This window comes from Chiroxiphia lanceolata, chromosome 2 (genome assembly GCF_009829145.1).
Source record: "Chiroxiphia lanceolata isolate bChiLan1 chromosome 2, bChiLan1.pri, whole genome shotgun sequence".
In the NCBI taxonomy this organism is placed as follows: Eukaryota; Metazoa; Chordata; class Aves; order Passeriformes; family Pipridae; genus Chiroxiphia; species Chiroxiphia lanceolata.
In genome coordinates this window covers 1061719-1088359 of record NC_045638.1, presented here as the reverse complement: position 1 = coordinate 1088359, position 26641 = coordinate 1061719, and the positions used below count along the sequence as shown (strand labels likewise).

General features: G+C 48.4%; 2 protein-coding genes across 4 annotated transcripts in view; both read right to left on the bottom strand.

Moving 5' to 3' along the window:
• MRPS6 (mitochondrial ribosomal protein S6) overlaps nt 1–26641 on the bottom strand; it is a 61237-nt gene that overhangs the window by 22116 nt on the left and 12480 nt on the right. Inside the window, exon 1 of one of the 2 annotated variants that reach the window (XM_032680178.1) lies at nt 24805–25065. The exons of the other annotated variant lie outside the window; for it this stretch is intronic. Within the exon in view, the coding sequence (XP_032536069.1) occupies nt 24805–24849 (45 nt within the window). The 5' untranslated portion in view covers nt 24850–25065. Of the gene's footprint in view, nt 1–24804; nt 25066–26641 lie in introns of those variants that run through there. 2 annotated transcript variants of the gene reach the window in all.
• SLC5A3 (solute carrier family 5 member 3) lies at nt 8349–25756 on the bottom strand. Of its 2 annotated transcripts, none has more exons than XM_032680109.1 (2): nt 24805–24918; nt 8349–11541 (listed from the first exon to the last, which is right to left on the bottom strand). In XM_032680109.1, the coding sequence occupies exon 2, from the start codon at nt 11252–11254 to the stop codon at nt 9113–9115; it is 2142 nt and encodes a 713-aa protein (XP_032536000.1). In that variant the 5' UTR covers nt 11255–11541; nt 24805–24918; the 3' UTR covers nt 8349–9112. The 2 variants fall into 2 exon arrangements, with proteins under 2 accessions (XP_032536000.1, XP_032536001.1); XM_032680110.1 differs by lacking the exon at nt 24805–24918 and adding an exon at nt 25515–25756 and having other exon boundaries at nt 8355–11541.

Genomic DNA, 26641 nt, shown 5'->3' with positions numbered 1-26641 from the left:
CCCCCCTTCCCTCCTCCTCCCCCAGCACACGGTCTGGGATGTCCCTTGGGATCCCCTGTGCCACCTGTGCCCCTCCCAGCTCCGTGTGCTCCCCTGGGGTGGGAGGTGTGAGGGGCACACGAGGCCTCGGTGCCACGCGAGAGCTGCTCGGCAATAAAGACACCCCGGAGTCATCGACCTGGTGCTCAGCACAAACCCAGTCATCGACCTGGTGCTCAGCACAAACCCAGGACACATTCCCAGAGGAACTACTCGGACAGGAATCAACTCCAGCCCGGCCAAAGCCAGCCCAGGGCACAGGCAGCATTTTCCAGCCCCGCTTTCCCAGCTCCCTGGTTGTGGGGAAACTGCAGGGAAACACGGTGGGGTTGGGGCACAGCTCCAGGGGACAAACACAGCTGAAGTTCTGCATTCTCTGGGCTGGAGGTTCCAGCCTTGGAGGGCCAGAAATGGTCCAGCCTTGGGAGAAACACCTGCAACTGCCTAAGAGCCCTCCCAGCCCATGGATCCCCCTGTGCCCCATCCCCACCTTGTCCCCCAGCCCAGAGCACTGAGTGCCACGGCCAGGCCTTCCTGGGACACCTCCAGGGCTGGGCACTCCAAACCTCCCTGGGCAGCCCCTGCCAAGGCCTCACCACCCTTTCCAGCAACAAATTCCTCCTCCTGTCCAACCTGAGCCTCCCCTGGCACAGCTGGAGGCCGTTCCCTCTCCTCCTGTCCCTTCTTCCCTGGCAGCAGAGCCTGACTCCCCCCGGCTCCCCCCTCCTGTCAGGGGGTTGCAGAGCCAGAAGGTCCCCCCTGAGCCTCCTTTGCTCCAGGCTGAGCCCCCCCAGCTCCCTCAGCCCCTCCTGCTGCTCCAGCCCCTTCCCAGCTCCAGTTACACCCATCCTGGACAGCCTTAATGCTACAGAAGAACAGTCAGGACTAAGAAAAAGCTGAACATGGCTAATAAAACCTTTCCAAAGCCTGTCCCGAGGACCATTAACCATCATTTTAAAATCCTCTCAGTTTTGCAGGTCATGAACTCTCCTTGTCTCTGAACCAGAAGAGCATTTAGGGTGCAAGTCACACTGTTTGCACCAACTGATGTGAAAAACGAAGAGGGAACCTTGGCAATTTCTTGCCCAAATTCTGCCACATGCTGCAATAAACACACTGGGATACACAAAACTAACTTATAAAGTAGTTTCAGGGTTCAGGTAAATATTAAAAATAGTTGCTGACAAATGCAAGGGTTATAAACATCACGACCAAGAAGTCAAATTATTGCCTTCCCCTGTCACAAACACCTCAAAACCCCAGAAACACCTCAAAAATAAAGCCCCCAAACATCAAAAAAAAGCAAATCAAGTCCAACCTGATGACATGTGAAGAAAGCAAGTCCAGAGATGAAACCTGGTTTGTTCCCTGTCCCAGTACCAGAAAACACCCACAGGGCAAACTGGGAAAGCCACGGCCCAGGAGGGGGAATTCACCTCAGGGAGGGATCATTCCCACCATCCCCAGGGTGTTTTTCCCAGTGAACCCCCCAAAGAAGTTTTGCTGCAGCAGTAACTGGACCTGCCCACAACTCACCTGGGCCAGAACTCCCACCCAAAGGAACATCAAAGCCTCAAACATTGAGAAATTGGGGACTGACGGGGTCTCTGCCAACACAAACAGAACCAGCTGGTGACAAAGAGGCTTCTTGAACCTCTTTTCAAATCACTGAAATGGGAATCTGCTGAGCAAACACCTAATAAACTAATTAAACAACCCATTAATTAACAGCTAACTAATGAAAACACTGGAGTCCCACTCCCTCCTGGAAATCCAAGCCAAGTTTGCAGGTAGGAAAATGCCTTATTTTTCATCCCAAATCCAAAGCTTCCTCTCCAAAAAATGTTTTTTATCCACTCCTTGAAACCAACAACAGCAAAGCTTCCCTTTTTCTTTTACAGCACATCAGCAAAAGAAGAGAACCCAAGAATAATTTGATTAATGCACTTTCTCAGCAGGTGAAAATCTTGAGTGCAGATCCTTCTCACGGTCTTGGCCAACATCCCATCTCCAAAAGAGCATCTTAATTCCCAATCCACAGGTGATTTAGCACCACCTCTCCTTGCTGGACCATCAGTGGACAAAGGAAGAAGTCACAATTCCCACATTTTCCAAGTTTAAATGTGTCCTTCTGGGGGACAGGGATGAGAGGGATCAGGAAGTGGAAGGTTCCTGTTTGCACTCCCCTTACAGAGCCAGGCTGATGTTTAACTTTTGGCAAACAAAACCTGGCTGAAGGTTTTCCCTCCCCCAAGGCAACGATCCAAGCACTGCCCACCACAAGCTCCAGCTGCTTCCTACCAGGGAGAAAAAGGGATCAGTCTCAGATCCCTTCCTTGGAAAACTTGGGCACAGGGACTGATTGGTAGATCCCAGCAAGGCAGACACAGAAGGGCAATCCCAGGAGGATAAACTGGAAATACTTAAGGACACTCCACAATCACAGAAAGGGCCTGTCCCACTCAAGAACTGGTTAAAGAGCAGCTGAACTGGGCAGTTAAAGGAAGAAAACGCCCCAAACAATCATAATTTTGCACAATATCCAACCAAGGGCCTCTCCTGGAGGTGGGTTCTCCCACATTTTGTGCCCTGCCAGCACCCCGAGCTCCAGGCCACGGAATTTCATCCCAGCCCATCCCGATCCCACCTTCCCACAGGAGTTGGCCCAAAGATTTTTGTCTTTCAGATCCTTAAGTTCTCCTTGCAGTTCTCAAGAATCCCCTTTGGTTTTGCCCTCCCTTTGCTTCCAGAGGCCTTGGAATCTCAGGGGAAAGCCAGGAAGCCTCTTTACCCCCAGGGATGGAAGAACACTCCAAACCAGCTCCACAAATCTCTGTTCTGTCGGTTTGTTGGTCGTTTGTTTGTGGTTTTTTTTTTTCTTTTTGTCTCTATTTTTATTGAAACTTTGTACAGAAGTTTGAAACATTTCCATACAATACTTTTGGACAGGACAAAAAATGCCATGGTAAAGGAATGTAAACTGCAAGAAACACAGTCTGAAGTATCCAAATACTCTCTAATAAGAGTTTTTAGTTTGAAGACTAATGCAGGAGGCAAAATAATATGCATACAGGATACAAAGAACAGTATACACAGGGCCAGCAATGCTAACTAGGAGAATTTTGCATCAGATTTACTTCAAAGATTGATAGCAATATGAGAATTCTATACACTAGACCAAAATTAATTTATCATACATCGTTTCTATGACAAAAAGCTTGTCATTAAGGACAGTAGCAACTTACAATATAATTAAGCTGTATTAATCTCATTAACACTTCTAAATCTATATTCCTACTACAGTAATTTTTTTGTTTTTCAGTATATTTGTCTTATAAGATCTTAACAGACCTTTAAATAACACTTTACCAAAAGAGACCTGGCTCCATTATAGTGATCTTATCTACATGCCCATTTGGCTTATTTCAAATAAAACAAGGGCCAAGGAAAAAAGGCAGGTTTCAAATGCTATATGATATCATTTGGTTTTGGTCTGAAATGTATTTTTAGTCGAAGAGTTTAAAAAAAAAAAAACAAAACAAAACCCAAAAAACAAAAAACCCAGAGAGAGAGAAAAAAAAAAAAGGCAGTTCATTAACTGGTATTTTATATAAAAATCCAACAGCAACAAAACTACTTCACAGATCCCTAGAAAAAAAAAAAAACATTCTATCAGAGATACAAGGTAAAGCAGCATCACTTTGACACTGTGCTTGGAAGAGAAGATGAATGAAGAGACTGCTCGAGTGAGATTAGAAAATTTTGCTTTCTTCTTGAAGAAGACTACTAACATTTTTGCACAGCAACTATTTTTATAACCACCTCATTTTAAAAACGTGGACTCAGAGACACAGAGAATTTGTCGCATCGCCACCGGTTTTGCCCCGAGTGTGTCTGACTTTTACACAGTGAAAAAACTGAGAATGCCAAGTGTGTCACCAGATGTCACCAGACCGTGAGTTCGAGATCAGAACAGAAGTGAAGCCTTTAAACCAACACCAGGAACAGAAATCAAAGTGTTTCGGAACCAAAACAAACCACTTTGCCAAAAAACAAAACAAAAACAAAAACAACCCCCCCCAAAAAAACCCCCCCAACCCGAAAAACAACCAAGAGTTCAGAGATCTCACAGTGAAATCAGAAATCCTAATTATACATGTTTACATTCTAGGACTACTCTTTACCTCAGGCCAATTAAAGCACATTAAACCATTGAATTATATACAAACATTTTCTCTTTTTTTTTTTTTTTTTTTTAAAAAAAAGAAAATTAAAACATTGCACAGAAATCTGCTTCTTTTAACATCACATGACAAGGTTAGTTTTCTTTTCAAAACAATTACATTTAAGGGCACAGAACATACAGAATATACCAAATGAACAGATGAGTAATTTTGCTTTGCTGTACATGCTAAATCCAAAGATTTCCTCAAAAAAAAAAGCTGGAGCTTCCCGACTCCAGCTTCTTCCATGTATCCTGTTCTCTGAAAGGGAGCATCTCCCAACACCTCCTCTATCTTAGGATTTAAAAAAATAGATATATAAAAAAAATAAAGCTGTTTTAAAGTCGAAAGCATCTTCTAAGACCCTCGGATGGCTCTGCCCTCTCCACTGTAACCCCAGGAAATGGATTCATTTCCCTCCTCGGTTACAGGGCTCGTGACTCGCATCAGAAGTCTCATGTTGGCCCTTCTGGGATCAGGGAAAACACAGAAGAGAAGTAAAAATACACAATACAATATATACTGAAGGCCATTTTTTTATTTCTTACAATCTCCCACCGTTTTCCTTCGAGGAAAAGCTACCAGGAAAAATCACAAAAAAACAACGACAAAAAAAAAAACAAAACTACCCCACCCCTAAACTTTGGCAGAGAAAAGCATCAAATCAGCCATTTAAAAAAAACTTAAATAAGAACAGTCTCCCAAAATTTGCTATTAAGCTCTCAAGAAGCCCTTTCTTCTTTTTTTTTTTTTTTTTTTTTAGTTTTTATTTATTTATTATTTTAAATAAAAGGCTTCGACCATTTCTGGGAGAAAATTCAAATATCTTAACAGAAAAAAAAAAATAAGTTAAGGGAAATACCAAGAGAAAAAAAAAAAAAAAAGCTGTCATTCCAAAAATCAGTTTTTCCAGCCTGTCATTCTCAGCTCAAGGCAATAAATAAACCACGATAAAAGCAAGTGTCCTCCTGGATCTCCTCCTGCACCACCGACCAGTCCCACCGAGGAGGAGGAGGAGGAGGCCACAAAATTTATGGAACTGATTGTCCATTCTGGGAAACGCTTTGGAATTTTTACCAGCCTCCAAAATATTGGTGTTTCAACCAAAATTCCTCAACACCTTCCATGACTAGCAAAGGCATGTTTACGCTATAAAAAAATCCTCAAGCAACTTCTCCCAAGGTCCATAACACAGGGTACCAAAAGGCAGCTTGCTTGAAGCCTTATAAATATATCTATTTTTTTATAACAAAGGCCTTTTAGTAAGTGGTTATCTGCAGCAAAGAACACCAGCAAGTTCTATGACCTCTATGCCGTGAAAATAGAAATAAAACCACATTTTTAAATGTGAAAAAAAAAAAGAAACCTGGAGAAATAATTTGCTTAAAAGCTTCTTCACAATAACAGGTCCGAAGATGGGGGGGGGATGCAGATTATTAATTTATTAAGTAATAAATAGGCTGCCTGCCAATTATCACTGTGATTAATGTGGCAACTCGTCAGTTTAGGAAGCGGGAATATTGGAATTGGGAGATGGAGCATCTCAGGCTCCACATTTGGGAGGGACTTGACTCCCTTCCACCCTCCAAGGGTGATTCCTCCATGGATTGTAGTTACAGTGACCAGGACACCTGGGAATTAACAACCCCTTGGGGTGTCCTCTTTAAATTATTTGAGGAAGGCAAAGAGGAGTTCAAAGGAGCAGGGAAAAGCCACTGGAAGCAAAGCCCTCCTCGGGTGGCCGGAAAAGCCGCGCCTTCAACTTCCCAACCTTTTTAAGGCACCCTGGGAAAAAAAAAAAAGCAAGCACAGGTGAGGCGATGGCAGCCAAGCCAAAGGGTCCCTGAGCAAACCTGGCTTAACAGGTTGTGGCAAAGCATTTGTTAACACTGAGAGCAAAGAGGAGCGGCCTGGAAAAGCCAAGCACCGGCCGCTCCTAAAAGCACGCGCCAAGTTCCTAAGGGACAGTGCCTGGCACATGAGGCTGTTTCCCTGTGCCAAAGGAGGCATTTTTTTAGCCAGATCCCAGCCTTTTCAAGAAGAGGTTGTTGGACTGAGATGATCTTTGCCCTCCACGAGTTGCTGTTTTTCCATCCCTGCTACGAGATCGAATGTTGCCCGACAAAAAAAAAAAATCCAGGTGCTTTGTACATCTCCTCATCCTTCCCAGCTCAGCCCACCACTGAAGTGATTTGAGATGCCATTAAGTCACGCACCCTTTTTAATTTTGGCCATTAAAAAGGATTTGAAACCATTTTCTGAACGAAACCAGCCACATAAAACGGTAAGAAGATGTGTCCTGTCACATTGGTACCGACACCACGACCGGGTGTGATGACTCTTTCTACACATGTTGCAACAACATTCCAACTCCTCCACCTCAGAGCAGTTGACCTCCCAGCAGCAACAACTAAAGCAAGTGGAGGAAAGTGGGGCATCTCAGCCTCTGTTTGGAGTTTCGGAATGGATAAGATTCGATCGATATAAAAACACCACTAAAACTAACATTTCCACACAAAAATGGAAGTGGAACCATTTCACCTGCAAACAGATCCACGAGCTGCTAAATGTGGACGGGTTACGGCACCACCAGGCTGGAAAGAAAACCTTCTCCAGCACTCAAAGGCAGGATTGACCCCAATTTCATCTGGATTTCTCAGGAATTGGTTCTCGTTTCCGTGCCAAGGAAATGTCGCTGGACCCTGGAACTGATTTTGTTGAACACTCAGATGGTCCCTCGGACCACTTCTGGCCCAGCCAGTTTGTTCTCTCCCAAGCCCTGAATGAGCTCGGGAGCAAAGACAACTGGAGGAATTATTTCCATGGAAAGCCTGGATATGACCACTCTGTCCTGGAGTTGGGAGGGGGTTTAATATTGGAAGGGCAGCCACACACTGTCAGCTCTGCACCCAAAACCAGGGATGTGGACTAAGCTCTGCTGCCTTTAGGTCTGCTGAGCTCCACGTGCTGCACACCTGGGAATTGCTCATCCCTGCCTCAGGATTCATCCCTCAGCAGGAAAGATCCTCAGCAGCTGGAGACCTACTAATTGTCTGGGAGAAATGAACTTTTCTGGAAGAATCACGAGGGCAGACCTGGATTCTCAACACAGGTTATGGTGGTACACGTTCCTTATCTCCTGCCATGGAATCCCTGGGGAGCTGTTTGGAGGAGGGAGCTTTAGGCTGGAAGAATTAGGAGGAATTTCTTCCCAGAAAAGGCCACTAGATATTGGACTGGGCTGCCCAGGGAGGTGGAATCACCATCCCTGGAGATGTTGAAGGAAAGGCTGGATGTGGCACTCAGTGCTCTGGTCGGGCTGGGTCACGGGTTGGACTCAAGCTCTGAGGTATTTTCCAACCTCAATCATTCTGGGATTCCTCACAAAAAAAAATAAAAAAAGGAGGCTTGACAGGGTGAAAGGGGAAATGGGAGAAGACATGAGGCAAGAGGACTCTGGAAAATAAGGAGCACTTTCACCTCTCCCCCCCACTCCCCCTTCCTTTTTTCTCCCCTCACAGACTCCACCTGCAGCAGCATCAGGGCTGGGGACAGACTCCTTCCAGACATCCACAGCCCAGGAAAACGGGCCTTTCCCAGTGTGGAAAACAAACTGACCACACACAAAGCCTCACACTTCTCTTCTTCCCAAGTGGTAGAACGTACAAACAGATTTTTTTCCCTATAAAGAGCCTAATGCTGTGTCCTGAAGGTGCAGAGACTGAAGAGGCTGAAATTATCTTCTTGGCCTTATGGCCATAAACTAAAACACCAGTTTCACCTCAACATGAGGAAAAACATCTTTCCCTGGAGGGTGGCAGAGCACAGGAACAGCTGCCCAGGGAGGGAGCAGAGTTTCTCCCTCTGGAGACATTCCAAACCCACCTGGACACGTTCCCGTGCCACCTGCCTTGGCAGGGGGATGGACTGGATGATCTCCAGAGATCCCTTCCCACCCTGCTGAATACAAAACCCAAATAAAGATTATTTCTTTTTCCTTCTCTTCCAGTGACAGTTTGTCATGTCCAGGCTTTTTTTTTTAATTTTGGTTTGTTGTTTCTTTTTTTCCCCTCTTTTTTTTTTTTCCCCCTTCAAATACAGCGATTTTTCACTACTGGAATTTACAGTGGATTAAAAAAAAAATAAATCAAAAGACAAAACTTCTCTTACAAAGAAAAAAATAAAAACAGAAAGCTACTAACAACTATCATGTTTTAAGTGCTATAAAATGAGACAAAATAACTCCCTGTTGTTGCTATAAGAGAAATTGAATTAAAAAAAAATAAAATAAAAACAAGTGAAAGCAGTGAGCAAAATTAAGAAGTGCTAAGTTGGCCAAGGGAATACAGTTATTTTACAGGATGTGCATCGCAGCTCTACATTTAAAAACCTTTTGACACAGCTTTGATCATTTAGATTTTCCACACTGGTAAATGATTACTCGTTATCTTAATGCTGACTGAGCTGGAACTGCCTGACTTCAAACACAGCCACCTGCCTGCCTTTGGTATATTTATACACGTAAAAACAAAAGGTTAGTACTGCAAATGGAACAAGAAAAAAAAACCAAAACAAAACAAAACAAAAAAAAACCACACAAGGGAAAAAAGGAAAAAAGCCACCACAGGACAGGTTCTGCTTTGAGCAGAGAGAGGACAACACGTCTCAAATGGTCTGGAAATAGGCTAAAGCTGAGTTGATCTTACAATTATAGCGTAAACAATGCCTGGGTTGTGGTTATGTTGTTTGAAATTCAAAAAAACAAAAAAGGAAAAAAAACAAAACCAATCTCCAGAGACCTGTATCAACTTCTGTATGTTCAGCCATACCCTTAAAAGTTCACTATTCACTCACAAAGAGAAGTAGACAAACATGAATATTCCAAGCGAACACACACAGACCAGTCCAGTATTTAGTAATAGTTTAACTTTTGGAGTCTCTTCCAGCATTTGTAAACAAACAGTCTCTTCCTCGACCTCCCGAACAGCTCTCTTGGTCATGGTTTTACTTTTAAAGCCACAGAACCAATCTATGAATTTCAAATGTCTCTCTGGGTCCTCAGTCTCCTCCTCGTGCTTCTTCTCGCCCATCAGAGCCGCCTGGCCGTTGGAGTAACAATCCACCGGCGTCTCGACTTCGGAGTGGCTCACCGAGATCACCGGGTTGCTGTCGTCTCTGCAGGTCACCAGGAGGTTGATGTCCTCCGGCTTGAGGTTTTTCAGGTTCTCCTCGGATTTGCCGTTGGGAATGATGTGGTTGGCGTTCTCGTTGCACTTGAGGATGCTCTTCTCCTGCGCCTTGTAGAGCTCCCCCTTGGCCGCCGTCTCCTTGACGCTCCTGTTCTTCAAGGCCCAGAAGGTGGTGGTCCGGACCTGCTCCTTCGTGGGCGGAGGGGTCAGGAGACTGACCACGAAGGTCACGATCCCGGTGATCCAGAACAGAGCCGTGGCCACGTACATGTAATGGATGTTTTTGATGAAGCCCGGCCTCGTGTCCGGCTGGTCGCACTCCGGAGCGCGGTAAATAAACGCCAGTATCAACCGGACGGCGCCGAGCACGAACCCGGCCATGCCGCCGTAGAAGGCCCCCTGCTCGTTGCAGCGCTTCCAAAAGATCCCCATGAGGAACAGGGCGGCCACCGGCGGGGTCAGGTAGTCCGCGACCTCCTGGATGTACAGGTACATCTGCCCGCCTTGCATCTCCACGATGATGGGCACCCAGGCGATGCTGATCACCACCATGAACGCCACGAAGACCCTCCCGACGATCATGAGCTCCCGGGACGTCGCGCTCTTCCGGATGAGCTTGTAGACGTCGAGCGTGAAGATGGTGCTGGCGCTGTTGAAGATGGAGTCCAGGTCGCTCATGAGCGCGGCGATCATCACGGCCATCATGAGGCCCCGCAGCCCCACCGGCACCAGCTTCATCACCAGCCGCGGGTAGGCGATGTTGGAGCAGCCGGCCCTGCTCCCGCAGACCTGGAAGCAGTGCTCGGGATTGATGCAGGCGATGTCATCCGCGAACAGGATCCGGGAGATCATGCCCGGGACGACGATGATGAACATGGGCAGCAGCTTCAGGAAACCCGCCATCAGGGTGGAGCCTTTGGCATGAGCGATGTTTTTCGCGGCTAAGACTCTCTGGACTATGACTTGGTCGGCACACCAGTACCAGACGGAAGCCGGGGTCTGTCCCAGCAGGAATCCGGGCCAGGGGATGTCTTCGTCCGTCGGCTCGCGCAACATTTTAAGAGCGTCGGGCTTGGGGTCAACGTTGCAGGAGTTGGTGTTGGAAATGTTGTAGGTTAACAGGATGGACGTGATGTTCGGCGCCGCCAACATGTACCTCCTCTTAACTTCTTCAAACCCACCGACCTCCGTGATGCTTATGATCATGAGCGTGAGGGCACCGATAATCATAAGCAGGGCCTGAAGGGTGTCTGTGTAGATGACGGCCACCAGCCCTCCGGTCACAGTCAAGAGCGCCGTCATTCCGATAAGCAGGATAACCGACAGATAGAGGTTCCAACCTAGCGACTCTTGGATAAAAAGCGCCCCCGAATACAAGTCAACCGAGAGTTTGGTGAAGATATAAAGAATTAGAGACAACGCTGCAAAATAGATTTGAATCCTATGCCCTCCGAAACGCTTGGACAAGTATTCGGGCATGGTGTACACTCCCGACCGGATGTAGACGGGGACGAAGACCCATCCCAAAAGCTGCAAAAGCATTAAGGCGTTGAACTCCCACGCGCCCACGGCAAATCCGCTCGCCGCTCCGGATCCTGCGAGCCCAATGAAATGTTCACTTCCAATATTGCTCACAAACAAAGAGGCACCGATCGCTACCCAGGTCATAGAACGCCCTGCCAAAAAGTAGCCGCTCACGGTGCTCCGATTGTACTTCCACATGGCAAAGAAACCTATGCACATGACCAGCACGAAGTACAGGGCCACAATGGCAATGTCTGCCGTCTCCAGGGCGGCCCTCATGTTTGTAACCGGCTGGCGTCCACTTCTCGCCCCCCAGCCAACGTCTCTTAAGCACCACGTGAGCCAGTTAACAAAGAGCAACACCGCGGCTCAAATTCTTTGTCCCTTGGTTTGCTGTCCTGATGCTGGTGGCAGTGGTACATTTACTTTCTCCGCTTCTCAACTGGGAATTTGGAACTTAGCACGCACTTTTAATCCACATTCCACAAGAGCATCAGCCTTAACTCAGTTGATGTAGGAGAAATTCTTAGTTGCAGCTAAGTTTAGTGAGGCCTACTGTACCAACCCTGCAAGGCAGCAAAGACAAAAGACAAAGATTGAATTAGAGAGGAATTTCATGAAGTAATGAGAAAAAATTTGAAGTGTAGTAAAACAATGACCGAACACCACAGATTTTTCCCCCTTTATAATTCCTGCCGTATTTATGCAATTCCATAACAGACATCATTCAATATTGGCAGAACCAAGCAGCAAAGCCTTTCGCAGGGCAGCTTCGGGGGTCACGAGTACCTTCGGAGACGCAGCAATTCGGGGGGATTGAAGGGCCCAAATTCCCCAGAGCGAGGCAAGGAACACAAATACATCTTATTTCGTGTTACTTCAGTGTCTCACAAGTCTAATTCTCAAGCCACTAAACAGGTCTTCCTCTTTCAAGCAATCTTAGGAAAATGAAATGGAAATAAACCCAACAAATAACAACCTCTACGGAGCCAGTCATTCCCTGCATGGCTCTAGCACTGCATCCCACAAATCCTGACAAGATCCTGGCACCACATGCATGCAGTGGCTGCTAGAGCTAAAGAAAAAACAAAACCACCAAATAAAAAAATCAAAGTGAAGTCACAAAACGGTCAAAAAACAACAGAAATTTAAAATCATCTGGAGAATCGAGGTTATTCCACAGGTTTCACGTGAGTTTTGGGGTACACATAATCACAGAGTTACATTTCACTTGGAAACTTCTTCCTACATATCCCATGGGATCCAAGGGAAGAGAAAGTCCTGTTCAAGCAAGTGGCAGAAGCAAAACTCTGCCTGACGTCCCACTTCAGGTAGTTCTGTTGGAATTGTGACTTTGGATTTTTTGGGAGCACCCCAGACACAGGAGGGAACACTGGATGGATTTTGGTAGCAGCTGGATGCTCCCAGCATCCATTTGCATCCAGCCACGGAGAGGTTCACCGCCATCCCAGGGAGAAGGTATGGAGACAAGGCATCCCCTTGTCTCCCGAATCCCACCTGACATTATCCCACCTGACATTATCCCAAAGAATGTCAGGGAACAAAATTCCTTGTTTTAGAACTGATAATAAAGACTTGCTGGCAGAGCTGGAAGAGTTGGGACAGGAAAGGGCACCGAAGGACAGTGAAGGCTCTGACCTCTGTCCTGGAGATGGGATGCTCTGCTCTCCTGTTTATACCTTGGGAGGTATCATGGAATAATGGAATGGGTTGGGTTGGAAGGGATCTTAAAGCCCATCCAGTTCCAACCCAACACCTTCCACCAACCCAGGTTGCTCCAACCTGGCCTTGGACACTTCCAGGGGTCAAGGGGCAGCCACAGCTTCTCTGGGCAACCTGGGCCAGGGCATCATTTCCCAACCCAAATCCTTTGGATGGGTTTGGGGAGTGTTGGCCATGGGATCCTTCCATTTCCTACACCAGGCAGAGGAATGGAAAGGGAGACCAAAGCAAAGATCAGGCTTAGCCTAAAGATCAGAACAACAAACCTCGAGGAGTGAAGATTATTCCAGAGAACAAGGAACAGGGTCTGAGTCCAGTCCTCTTTCCCACCCATTGGTAATTATAATGTACACACAAAAAAAACCCCAAATCCCTGGATATCATTCCTGACCACAAGATCTACCAGTGTCACAAGTCTCCAGGTGTTCCCCCTTCCACTTCATTGGCAGGATTGCTCTGGCACTGGGCTGAATGTCCCTATTAATTAATGATTAATACAAACAGCCAGATAACAGATTCTAATATTTGGCTGGTTTCTTGTTTAGCATCCCCGTAACATATTCCTTGTGTTTGAAGAGTAAATAAAACCACTGCAAATTCCAAGAGAGTTAAGGTTGAAAACACACCCTTTGCCCCTTTGTGTTGAAGGCATAGATGGTGCTGATGGAAAACTGGCCATTTCTCATGTATTTTAAAAGTAGATTCCAAAAAACCCACAATTTCAACCTCAAGGAGAGATTCACAATCGTGTTATTTGTATGATCTGGCTGGTTTTCAAGAGGAGTCCAGAATCAAAAAAATATATATAATAATAAAATATATGCTTTCAAAATATATACTTCAAAAATATTTAATAAAATATTTAATGAAAATATATAATATATAATAAAATATATAACAATATATTAAATATATATAACAAAATATATACTAAAATAGATAAAATGTTTGATATATTGTAATATAATAATTTTGATATATTGTAATAATATTTTAATATAATAAAATATATACTAAACCAGATAACATATTTAATAAAAATACATAATAGGAATATATAATGAAAATATAGATAATAAAAATATAATAAGGGTCTCCACCACAAACCCCTAGGAATAGGGATATTCTTGGAGTCACAGCCAATAATGAGAGAACATGGAGATGTGGCACAAAAAGGACTGGTCACAGCAGTGAGTTAAATTTATCATTTCTCATAAGCCTCAAGCCACAGATGTATTTTGAATTGTTCCATAGAAGAATTCCCAGTTATCCCCATCTGCAAATCCAGTAGTAGTTAAATGCTCTATTAGCTTAATGCAACCCAAAATTATAAACACTCCACGTCAGATGACGCAACCAGACACGAGCCTGATGGCCTATTCTTGGCTTTAAGCACTTGAACAGTGTTGTGTCTTCTACTATATTCAGCTAAATTCTCAATTACCTTATGTTTAGACCAAAACTATAAATATTTAAGGGAAGGGGAAGAAGAGATTTTACCCAGACAGGATAAAAACTACAACAGAGAAAACGGGAAGAACAGCAAGATAAAGAAATAGTAATAATTGGTGTTTTCCCTCTTCTGTTGTCCTGCCCCATTACTGAGAAACGTTCGACTTGAAGTTGAGTTCACCTCCCACCACCTTCCCTGCGGGTTCAGCAGTGACATCCCAAAAGCACCTCGCACAGGAATATTGAAGAAATCACAAATATAATTGCTAAAATTCATTTTACTTGATACAAGATGTGCTGCCCCATCCCTGGAGTGTCCAAGGCCAGGTTGGACGGGGCTTGGAGCAACCTGGGCTGGTGGAAGGTGTCCCTGCCCGTGGCAGGAGGTGGAATGAGATGATCTTCAAGGCCCTTCCCAACCCAAACCATCCTGGAATTCTGAGACTCCAAGTGTGTTGGTATGAGATGCTGCTGCCCTCCAATAAATTGTGACATCCCTCAATTAAAGACACTTCAAAAGGCTCAGGCCTAACCAAAAGAAACAACCTGTGAACTTCTGGAGCCTTTTCCACGGGCAGGAACAGCCAGGCCACCGATGGAGACCACAGAGACCTCCCCCATCACCCTGGTGACCTGAATTTCGCAGGGTTCAGCCCAGAAAGGTGGAAAGTTTTTCAGCAGCCACTACAAATTGGCTGCACTGCCACGAAATTACAGCCCTGAAGTAGCTTCTTGTACCAGTTTCTTAGACCTAATTCCAAAATAACCCTGGAACTTTTTTTCTTTTTTTTTTTGGTGTTCATTAGGAAAATGAGACTCGTCCCTCTGAACTTTCAGCAAGTTTTGACCTCGAGTCTTACAAAGGACTTTGGAGATGCCCCATGTGAGTTTAATCTGGAGTTATTAGAACACTGAACATTGTGGCACTGACAGGGAAAATAAAAAAAAAAAAAAAAAGAGAGAGAGACAGAAAGACAGCTCTGCTGCCAAGGACTGGGAAGTTTTTTTTTTTTCCCCCCTAAGGCTGTTTTCTGGCTGGATCATATCAAAGGCACAAAACAATGTGCTTCCCTCTCGTCTGGAGATAGAGGCTGCAGCTCTGGGGAAACAATTCACATGTTTCTCCTCTTCTTTAAGGCAAAAAAAAACCCAAAAAACAACTCCCAAGCAATTCCCTGGAGAGGCATCAGATAATGTGAAGCAGACCCAGGGTGGGATTTTGAAGAGAATTTGTAGGATTGTTTCAAAAGAAAACTTTCTCCACAGTGCTTTTCTAATAAAACAGGGGTTTAAAACATGCCAGGATCAAACTGCTCCAGCCCTAAAGCAACTATTTGTTCTCAGCTCAGCTGTCTTCTCGTTAGATGGGAAGTTCCTCAGTTCTTCCTTTTTTTCTTCATCAATCCCAGTGTTTTCAGGGTTAACTGGAGGATGCAAAAGCCCAGGTATCACACAGCAGCACCCAGAGCTATCACTGAGCAAATTCAATATTTAATTGTGTTCACAGACTTCAAAATAGTTCTCCTGGAAACAACATTTTCCCTCTCCACCTTCTTCAATGACGAGTATTTCAACTCCTACCTGGAGCATTTCAACTCCTACCTGGAGCATTTTTCCTACTGAACAACTCTCTTGCTTGGAAGAAACATGTCCAGATTATCAGGCTCAATACCTGCAGGGAAAATATTAATTCTCTCTCCCAGAAAAATGAATAAATAATAGAAGTCTCATGCCTTGAGTGGGGTCTGTACAACATCCAACCCCCTGGAGTGTGTTGTCTGGACTCCTCACACTGCCGTGGACACAGGAGGGAATTCCTACCTGTCCACGGGGCTGTCTGAAAAAAAATAAATCTGAGGAAAAATAAAAAAAAAAAAAAAAAGAGGAAAAAGCTCTAGAACAGAAAAAAAAAAAAAAGGAGCACAAAAGCTCTTGCTGGAGTAAGTGATCCATAACAACTTATGTAGTCCATGCCCTTGAGAGAGAAGGGACCATCCTTGGCAGCTGCAAAACAACCCCCTCAACATCCAGGGCAGCAGTTTGAGGACTTTCCCTTGGAAAGCAGGAGCTGGGGCAGGAATCCCACCTGGGACACACAGGGGACGTCCTGGGAAGTAGGAGAGCTCAGAGGCAGAGGTTGAGCTCTCACGTCTAATTAATAACCCAGGGGAAGGTCTGGAGGGGCATTTCCAGCAGCTCAACAGGGTGAGGGAGGAGAGGAGCACATTCACAAGTCACCTGGAGCTGATGAACCTGCCCGTGACACTGCTCTGCATCCTCACCCCCCCCAACACTGCTGTGGCCTTGGAGGACACAGAGACAACTGCAGAAACCCCCAGTGCCATCCCAGTCCTAAACCCCCAGTGCCATCCCAGTCCTAAACCCCCACTGCCATCCCAGTCCAACCTGAGGGGCAAGGTTCAAGCCAGAGGAGTTGTTACAAACACCTCAGGAACTTGGTGTTGCCTGGGGGGGTTCAGCGATCGCTCCAGTTCTGGGCTCCATCTCAGTGCAGCCCCCCCAAAAAAAGCAGCTTTTCCCACCATCAATTCTTCTCCATTCTTTTCTAGAGAACTGCTGAGGGAGACAGGAGAGAAGTAAGGAACCCCAGAGCAAAGGAAGCAGAGAACTGCCCTGCATCTGCCAGTCAGGAATGTCATGGACAGGGGACAATGGCAGAAGGAGCAGCCGGAGCGATGTGAGGCCAACGGAGGCTGAAGGGCCCTGGCACTGAGAGAGCAGGGCATCAATTTAGTTGTCATTTTGGGGTTGTTTTTAACCATTTTGCCACCTAGTCCAAGCTCAGACACCTATTTAGTGTCCCAAATCAAGGAGGGGAGAGAAGGCAGGAGAAAGATGCTTCAACACTCCACAAACACAAGAGAAGCCACAGTTCTGCTGAGCTGCAAAACAGGAGAGAGAGGGATTGTTCTCCAAACCCTACAACACCAGCAGTGCTCCCAAACCACTCCAGCCCACTGCATGGGGCATTCCCACTGGGATGGTTTCCTTGGCCTTGAGTCAGCCCCCAGCACTCTGACAGGACTGACAGACTCCTTTGCTTCTACTGCTCCTCCCAAAACTCCAAACACCAGAAGGGGAAGGGGGGTAAGTTGGGGACAGAAGAAAGGAGGTAGGAAGTGCCTTTTTATTTGTTAAAATGTAGAGGTACCAGAAAGAAGAACTGTCTTCTCCATGCCTACCTAGACACAAGGTAGGATCTTACTCAGGTCTTAAAACTTCTCAGCAGCTTAAGCTGGTCCTTCCACCCAGGGACTGAGAGGAAAAGAGGGCAGAGGGAACCCAGCAGGCATGTGGCCAACAGGAATTAAGGGCACAAAAGGGCAAGCAAGTCATTTTAAAGGATGTGGGAAGGGGTTTCTCTTCCAGGGGATGGCAAAAAACCAGAAGATTCTGGGCTCAAGGCAGCGTCATGCAGGGTTTTCCCTGCCAGGTCAGCAGGTCAGGGCACACTCAGCTGGGAGGTGCAGAGGGACACTGAGCCCAAAGACTCCAGTTCCTCCTCCTGGAGCTCATGGACACAAACACTGTCCCTGCCACAAACAGGAATTCATCTGCTGAATTACCTGGGCACAAGAGGAAACAGCAAGAGAGTGAGGAAAACAAGCCCAACATACAAGTGTTCGATTTTTGTAGTGGATTTGGGACCACTTTGGTTCTCTGGATGGAGAGGACAAACCTCTAATAGTCACCTGATTAAAAGCACATATCAGGAAGTGCTGGAAAATCTCTGCCACTACTGAAGGTGCCCCTTCACTTCAGCTCAGAGCTGTGATTTCAGTCAGACTGCAGCTCAAAGCTGGGACTCAGCTGGTGGTTATCACAATTCAGCAGTAACTGCCACAACCCTAGCAAAAAAAAAAATGGGATTTTACCCCATTTGAAGAGAATTTCGGCTTCAGAATTGACCTGGGGAATGAGAAGAAGTGGTGACACTGCCATTGGGTAAATCCTAGGAAGGAATTCTTCCTAGAGGAATGAAAAAATACAACCAGGCTGATCAAGCTGATTTAGGACTTCCCCAAGTTCCCCTCACATTTATGAGTTCCCCCACATTTATGGCTGCCCACAACCTTTCCAAGACTATCAAGCATCACAAGTTTTATTGGAAGGCGAGACAGAAGTTCAGGGGGAACTCATACTCCCAGAACTGAAGTTTGAGGGCCCTCCAAGCTTCCTCTTGCAACACTTCTGATCCTTCTGGGGATCTTAAGGCAGCAAAACAAGGGTTAAATGAAGTTATGTTGGCTATAAAACCATTAGTGCTATTCTACATCAGGCTTTGTCATTATCTGTATTAAAAGCCACCAAACACTGATTTATTTCTCTAAAGGTCTCAAACACATCAACTCCACTGCACACATTCCCCTCCATGTGTACCTTGATTTTTAACTATCATTCCTTAGATATTTGCATCACTGGACACAAGGACTGGCTTGGAAATGGACAAACTACGATTAAAAAAAATAGCAGAAAAAAAGTTCCTATGCAGTTCCTGCCCCTTCCTTTACACCATCTACTCCTTTGCTGCCCTTCTCCTCCCCAGGGTGATTAGTTTTTCTTCAGGATTTCATTTCTGGCACCAATATTTGCACTGGAGCTCCCCCAGTACAAGTCCTTCACCTGCACCTTGCACACATTTACTTCCCATCTTTCCTGGTCTGTATCTGCAGAATTAATTACACTTTGCATCTCTCCCCTTGCTTTTATTTCCCCTCCCTTTCACCTTCTTATCAGCTCATCCACAGGATGGACACTGGAGAATATTTTGGGATGGAAGGGACCTTAAAGCTCATCCCATTCCAGCCCCTGCCATGGGCAGGGACACCTTCCACCAGCCCAGGTTGCTCCAACCTGGTCTTGGACACTTCCAGGGATTCAGGGGCAGCCACAGCTCCTCTGGGCAGAGATTAAAAAAGCAAGATAATCAATAATCAACAACTGCCACCAAAGCAATTTTGGGGTGGAAATTGCCAGTGTTACAGCTCTGGAACAAGGGAACTGGGGAAATCAGGATGGGTAAAGAGAGCAAGAACTTCCATCACTACACAATAGGTTTGAAAGATTAGAAAAAACACACACACACATAAGCTGAATTAACAGCTTACTCTCAGTGATGTAGTAGGCATTTTTTTTTTAAAGGAGTCAGTCACTTCTGAGAGGTTTTACAACAGGGGAGAGCAGTAATGGTATTTTAGCACAACTCTGCTTTTTCAAGAGTTAAAGGACAGACAGTCTGAAGTTTCTGAGCATCTCCCTGTTCACACACACAGCAAATGCACAGGAACACACAGACACAGTGACCACAGCAGGGAGGAAACACAACCAAGAGGAAAAGCTCATTGCTGAGGGAACAGGGGTAAAGAGAGGTTGTATCCTAAATCCCACCATTCCTGCCCCCTGGAAAGGGACTATATATTCCCATGGAATCCTGCCAGATCCACCACGGGCCTGCCCAAAATCCTGCCTCAGCACTCAGGGTGGGGAACAAGAAATGCTGTTTGACACCCTCACACTGCAGTCTGCAAACCAGGAGGCTTCTGAGTCCCTTATCCTGGCCATAAACTCACCCAGGCCAACTTTCCAAACTCACATCCATAGCAAGTCTCTGCCACAAACTTAAACCAGGTTTAAACTTAAACCAGGCTTAGAATAATCCCCCAGCTCCTGCCGTGCCCAAAGCAGGCACATCTCCCACACCTGGCAAAAACCCCAGGCTTGAACATGGTCCTTTTTTGAGACTGAAAATGGCAAACATGGGGCAGGAGGGGATCGTTCCCAAACACTGTCTGCATCACACCACCCCAAATCCAGTTATTCCTATGGAATGCTGAAGGCAGACACCAAAAAGCTGCCTCCTCCAGGAGCGTCAGCACCACATCATCTTGTTTTCCAAGCTTGTCTTTTAGTCTCAAGTCTTTGGTCTTCCTTCCAGCACCACTGGATCCTTCCCTGTCAGTGAAGAGCCTTCTAAAAATGTCAGTGGAATTAGAGGGAAACTTTAGTGTAATTTTAACCTGCTCAGTGGGGAAGGGGGGGGTGGTAAAATTCTACTCTAACAACAGGTGGGTTCACCAGAAAGGAAAGAAAATAAAACCAGTATCTTCCTGCTTCCTTCTCCCCCCTCCCTCCTGGCAACTAAGACATCAAAAGCCCAACTGCTGCTGCTGCCCACACAGCAATTAAGTTTAATAGTCAAGATGTCAAGCAACACCACTGCCCAGTTCCTTTGGTTTTCCTGAAATAGCTGCCAATCTCCAGGTAGGGAATTTCTGAGACATGGCAACCCACTCCAAAGGCAACAAACACGCTGAAGGCGAGTTCTGTTGTGTGGACAGGCCTGTGAAAATGAGAGCCCACATTCAGGGCAGGATTGTTATTAATTTAGGTTATTTGGAGGCATCCAAGGCCAAGCTGGACTGGGTTTGGAGCAACCTGGGCTAGTGGTTCCATGGCAGGGGGTGGAATGAGATGGGCTTTAAGATCCCTTCCAACCCAAACCATCCTGGGATTGCAGAGGTGGGTGGATGTGTCTCCTAGTCCAGGTATTTGCTGAAACGAGGTAATTTAATTCGGTTTTAGACTATATACTATATTGTGCTTTTATCCTTTGCTACAGGTGAAGTGATATAATACATAGATACAACAGTGCTAATAAAATATTGATAAGCTTCCTCCTTTTTAGTGAAATGCTCTGAAATAGGAATTATTTGCAAAACTGTCCATTCAGCTCAGTTCCAGTTCCAAAGCTGATTTGAAGATGAGTGACCCTGTGCTCTGGTCTGGTTGACAAGGTGGTCATCAAAGGTTGGACTTCATCATCTTGGAGAGCTTTTCCAACCTAAACTGGGATTCTGGGATTCCCAGCTTGGCAGAGATGGGAACACCCCCCGTGCTGTGCCTGTCCTGAGGTCCCAGGGTGCCCAATTCCCGGGCAGGGTCTGGCGTTGCCACCCTGAGGTCACTCGGCAAAACGGCACCAGAGCACCAGGGGAGCCATTTCCAGCTCCTCCTTCCTTCCCTTTTCCCCCCTCACTTCCTTCCCTGGACTCTCCAGGGAGTTCCAGCAGGGAGGGGAAGCCTCCCTGAAGAGCTCTGCTCTCTCCAGCAAGCCACAGCTCCTGCTCATTCACCAGCAGGTCACTGCCCTGCCCTGCTCCAGGTCCTGCTCTGCCAAAGACAACTGCTGGGAGAAAATTAGGAATAACTGGAAACTAATCTTTAGGGATGAACAGGAAAGTTCAGGCGATGAACAGCTGTCTTCCCCACCACTGCTCTGCCTCAGGCTCCTGGGGGCAGGTAAAGTGCTGTTTGCAGACACAACACACAAGGACTTGATGATCCCTGGAAGGACTCGATGATCCCTGGGGGTCCCTTCCAGCTCGGCATATTCTGGGATTCCGTGACTGGGAACAGTAGGAAACAGGAGAAAAACCTGCCCTCAAGCTCCCCAAGCTCACCTTATTGTTTGTTGTTTGCACATTCAAGTGGAGAAAACAACACACGTGGCTAAAATTCACCATTTCCACCCCAAGTTCCTGTCACTTCATTGACCTCAAACCCTCCTTTTCCCAAAACATCTCCTCCAGATCCTCACACACACACACAAACCGAGTCCCTTCCTCTTCAAATCCGGCAATACCACAGAGTACCAGGTTTATTTATTTATTTTGGGGGTGCTTTTAGGGTTTTTTTTAATTATTGTTTTCCTAAGAGTCACTGGCTGAGGATGAAAGGTTCTAATATTTACAAACATGTTGCTTCTACTGCGAGTCTGTTACCTCTCAAACGAGGACAGAGAAGGGCTGCTCAGCTCTGAGTTCAGCATAAAGTTCAGCAGTGTTTGTGGAAAGTACATGCAGACAACCAGTGACAGAGCTGCAAACTGAAATTTTCCCCCCTTGTCCCCCACCAGCCCCAAAGGGTTGTGTTTTCAAGGCACGAAAGGAAAGTAAAAGAGGCTTTGAGGAGTCAAGACATAAGGAGACACAGGAACATCAGGGGTTGTGCTGGCCAGCACCAGGGCTTAAAGCAACAAAAAAGGAACTGGAGGGGTTAATTCTGCCCAGATCTATGAGAATACCAAGGTAACTATTAAAAAAAAACCAGCTGTGGGTGGGGAAAACCCCAGAGAAGCACCAAATTTGCCACGGGAAAGAGGCAGGAAGGACCAGAAGGCTGAGGTTTGCACTCAGGGAGCTCAGAGAAGTTAAGGGCAAGCCCAGAAAACCAAGTGGCAAAGGTGTGCTGGTTTTTTGGGGAGGCAGCGGAGCTGTCACAGGTGAGGAAGGACATCACAGACACCAGGAGGAGAGTCAGCACTCGCTCAGACTAAAGTGGCACCAGGACACGCAGCCCCTGCCAGGGCAGGACAGGGAACACCTGCCCAGGGGCTCCACCAGGGAGGGGTGAAAAAGCAATGTATTATTCAGGATTGTGTGTGACCCCTCCAACTTCTACAGGAAGGAACTCTGTAGTCAATCCACTATTTCAGACTGCTTTGTTAGCCCCACATTTTGACTAATTTAAGTCAGTATTGCAGTCAGGATCACAGGGGTCCTTAGAGCAACCCCCCCGTCAGGATTCAGCAGCACCATGTGGCACAAAACCACCAGAGAAACATTTTTCCAAGTGTTCTCAGGCCACAAGAAAGGCAGGAGCAGCGAAGTACTAGAACACAAAAAAAAAAAAAATCACCCAGATCTGGTGTGCTGTCAACAGCACAAAAATAGCAGCACCTAGAGACAGACTCCACTAGTTATACCAAGGGTAGGTTAAAAACAGCACACCTGAACCCAAACTTCAGGGTTTTAACATATCACAGAGCTAAAAAAAAAACCAAAAAAACAACCACCTGAAGGTGCATCTATCCGGAAAGAACATGCTGGAGAGTGAAACTTCAAAGAGGCAAAGGTTGCAGATGTTAAATCCCGAGTGCATCGATGCCCATTAGAAGCATCTTACGGCTAAAAGCTCATCCTGCATCCCCGTGCCCAGATCCTGGAAACCCAAGGTCCTTTCCAGCAGAGAGCACTCCGTGGCATCCTTTCAGAGAAGTCAGTTTATTCCTGCCTCGGTATTATGTCAGATTTGCTACGCTTTTCTGCCCTGCGTTTTCGAGTGCCTGCACAGCTTAAAGCATCTCCCACACGAACGGCACGGCTCTAAAAGCATCTCTGGCTCATCCAGCGATGGGGAGGGGGGGAAAAAAAAAAAGAAAAATACGGAAAAGAAAATTACACGTTGACAACCGAGCCAAAAAGCAGCGGTTTTTTCCCCCCCCCCCCGGAGCGAAGGCTGCTCTGAGGTGGTGCAGCAATGTCACCCGCGTTTTAAATTGCTGCTGGGTTTCTCCACTAGAGGACTCAGGTGAGATGTTTCTACTACGGCTTCTGCAGTTAAACCACGGGGTAAAAAAAAAAAAAAAAAAAAGAAAGGAAAAAAAAAAAAAAAGCCAAGCCAACGCTGACATGTGGCTGGTCCATGTAAAATGAATGGAAATGTACTAGTGCATGCGGCACATCCAGACGTGCTCCCAGAACTCCCAGAGAAACACAGGGATGATGTTTAGCTCCCGCTGCTCCACGGCAAATCTACGTGTGTGTTACAAGTGAAGGTTAAATCCAAGACTGTGTCTCCACGCTGGGCTGGATCAGAGGGTTCCAGCCTAACACAAGCGCTACATTCCAACACCAGCACTGCACATTAAGCTGGAAAGTAGCAGATAAACAAAGGCTATAGAAGGTACTAGAGAAGGGCCAGCATCACCTCTGATTTCCCAAATACCCCCCCCCCCCCATCTACGCGGAGCTGTCCCTATTTTATTATTATTATTATTATTTTTACACACATGCACACGAGTTCCCCCACCACCACCACCACCACACATTGACTCAGCTCTTGTAGAACAGCGAGGGCATCTGAACCGAGCTCCCACCGCGGTTTTATCACCGCTCGGCCAAAAACCAGCGCCAACGGTCGGTGGCGACACCGAGGAGCCCCTGCCACGGGCGATACGGCGCCGTATCGGCCCCGCTCAACTGGTGCCGGCAACGGCAGGAGGAAAAACCCATCCCTGTGGCTGCTGCTTGCCCGGCGTGGAACCCGCCACCGGGAGCTGCAGGGATCAACCCACGGCCTCCCGAAGGAGAGGGGACCCGGGGCCGGGGGTGCTGCGAGGTGCCCGCGGCAGGTGATGGAGAAGCGCAGGGAGAGGGAGGGCGATGGATGTGGAGGGGCACGGGAAGGGCCAAGTTCACCTGCACCGGGCGGGGGGGGGGGGTGAGGAAGGAGAAATGCATCCATGCCTCCGAGCCAGGGATCTCCTTACCTGCGGAGCAGAGGGAAAGGGGGGGGAAGGGGACTGCGGCTCTCGGGCAGCAACTCGGCGAACTCTGCAAGGGCGCGGGGAGGGAAGGGGAAAAGAGGAAGGGGGGAAGAGGGCACGGAGGGACACATGGGGAGCCCGCCGAGCGCTGCGGCAGCGCCGGGGGAGGGCGGGCAGGGCCGGCCGGGCCACGCGGGGACAGCGCGGGGACACCGGGGGACATCGGCGGGTCTGCCAGGTCCCACCTGCCTCCCTCCCTGCCTCCCGTCTCCTCTCCCCCACTCACCCTCTGCATGGCTTTCAGGATCAAAGCCAGTTCATAGCGGGGCATCTCAGAGCCGCTGGCGGCGGGAGGCGCGGGGGGCACAGGGCGGGGAGGAGGGGGCTGCGGCGCTGCCGGACAGCAGGAGGAGGAGGAGAGGGAGGAGGGAAGAGGAGGAGGAGGAAGGCGCGTCCCCGGGCTCCTTCCCGCGCGGTCGGTCCCTGCACAGACACCCGGGCGGGCAGGCGCGGCTTAAAGGGCGCCGGCGCTGCGCAGGCTCGGCCCAACCCGCGCCAAGCGCCGCCTCCGCCCGACCGGCCCCCGGGGGGGGGCCCGGGGGCTGCCCCGCGTCCCGGGGAGGGGGCGGCGGCGGCGGCTGCGGGCACCGGACCCCCCGGGCTGGACCCCGCCGCCCTCCCCCCGCGGGGCCCGGGGCCAGCGCCCGCCCCCCGCGCCCGCCGCCGCCGCTGCAGGGAGTGGAAATTTCCACGGCGCCCGCCCGCCCCCCGCGCTCCCCCCTCACGCAGCCCCGAGCCCGCCGTGGCGCGGGGGGGGGGCGGCCGGGCCGGCCCGTGAGGGGCTGTGAGGGGCCGAGGCGGCACCCTCGGACCGGCCGCGGAGTCACCGAGGCTGGCGGAGCGGGCCGGGGTCGGGGGGCCGTGACGGTCACCCCGCACCATCCCCCGGGCACGGACACCTCCCGCCGCGCAGGGATGCGCCCAGCCCGCTCTAACCTGGGGTCTTCCAGAACCTTCCCCCGTCCCCGGGGCGCCTCAGCGCGCACCCGGTCGCGTCCGTTGGGTGGAGGTGCCTGAACCCGTGGAATCACAGAGTATCCCGAGTTGGGAACGACCCGCGGGGATCGTCAGGTCCGACTCCTGGTCCCGCACGGGACACCCCAAAATCTTACCCTGTCCCTCAGAGTGTTGTCCAAACCCTCCTGGAGCTCTGGCAGCCTCGGGGCCGTGCCCACTGCCCTGGGGAGCCTGGTCAGTGCCCACCACCGCCCAGTGCTCCGGTGGGTGCCGGACCCGAGGTTGGCCTTGGTGTGGGGTCCTCCCAGCCAGGGAGGTTCTGGACAAACCCTTCCCAGCTGGGCACACACCCTTGGCATTGTCCTCAGACCCCAAGGTCAGTGACAGATCCCCTCTGTCAGCAGCACATCCGACACCAGCATCCAGCCGGGCTGTGCTGGAAGCTACAACCACCTGCCTCCACCAAAGGAGGGGTTTGGGGGCTCTGAGGGTGGGTCAGGCTTGTTTCGACACTTTTTCTCTCACCTGCAGCAGAGACTTGTCCCTCCCGAGGTATTCCCTGCCCTCACAGAGCTACGGTGTGCCTAGGAGAGACAAGTTTCTGCCCAAGGTGTCGAAGCCCTCATTGCTTGGAAGTCCTCAGAAAAGAGGGATGAGAGAGCAGAGCCACCACGCTGTGGCCAGGGGGAAGCAGAGAAAGCAGCAGAACTCAACATTTAAAAACTTTAATGAACTCTCTGTGAAATCCCAGCCCATCCAGAGAGGCCTCACACCTCACCTGGGCACCCCACCCGTGCCCTTCCCGTACCCAGGGTCGCTTGTTTTCGCTCTGCCTGCCCGGGGGTGGTACCACAGCCCCCAAAACAAATCCCCAGGGCAGGTTTTGCAAGCGGAAAACTTTTCCCGGCCCTTTCCACGGTGACTGGCAGCACAGCCAGCCCTGGCACCGCTGTGGGCTGTCCTCCCCTCGAGCAGCTGTGAGTTTGCAGTAGTTCCCAACACATCCTGTGCCTTACAGGCACGACAAGGCCTGTGGGAGTCCTGGGAGCTGCTTTGGGTTCTGCTACAAGATAAATTACCTGTGCGGAAGCGTTTCCACGTATTCC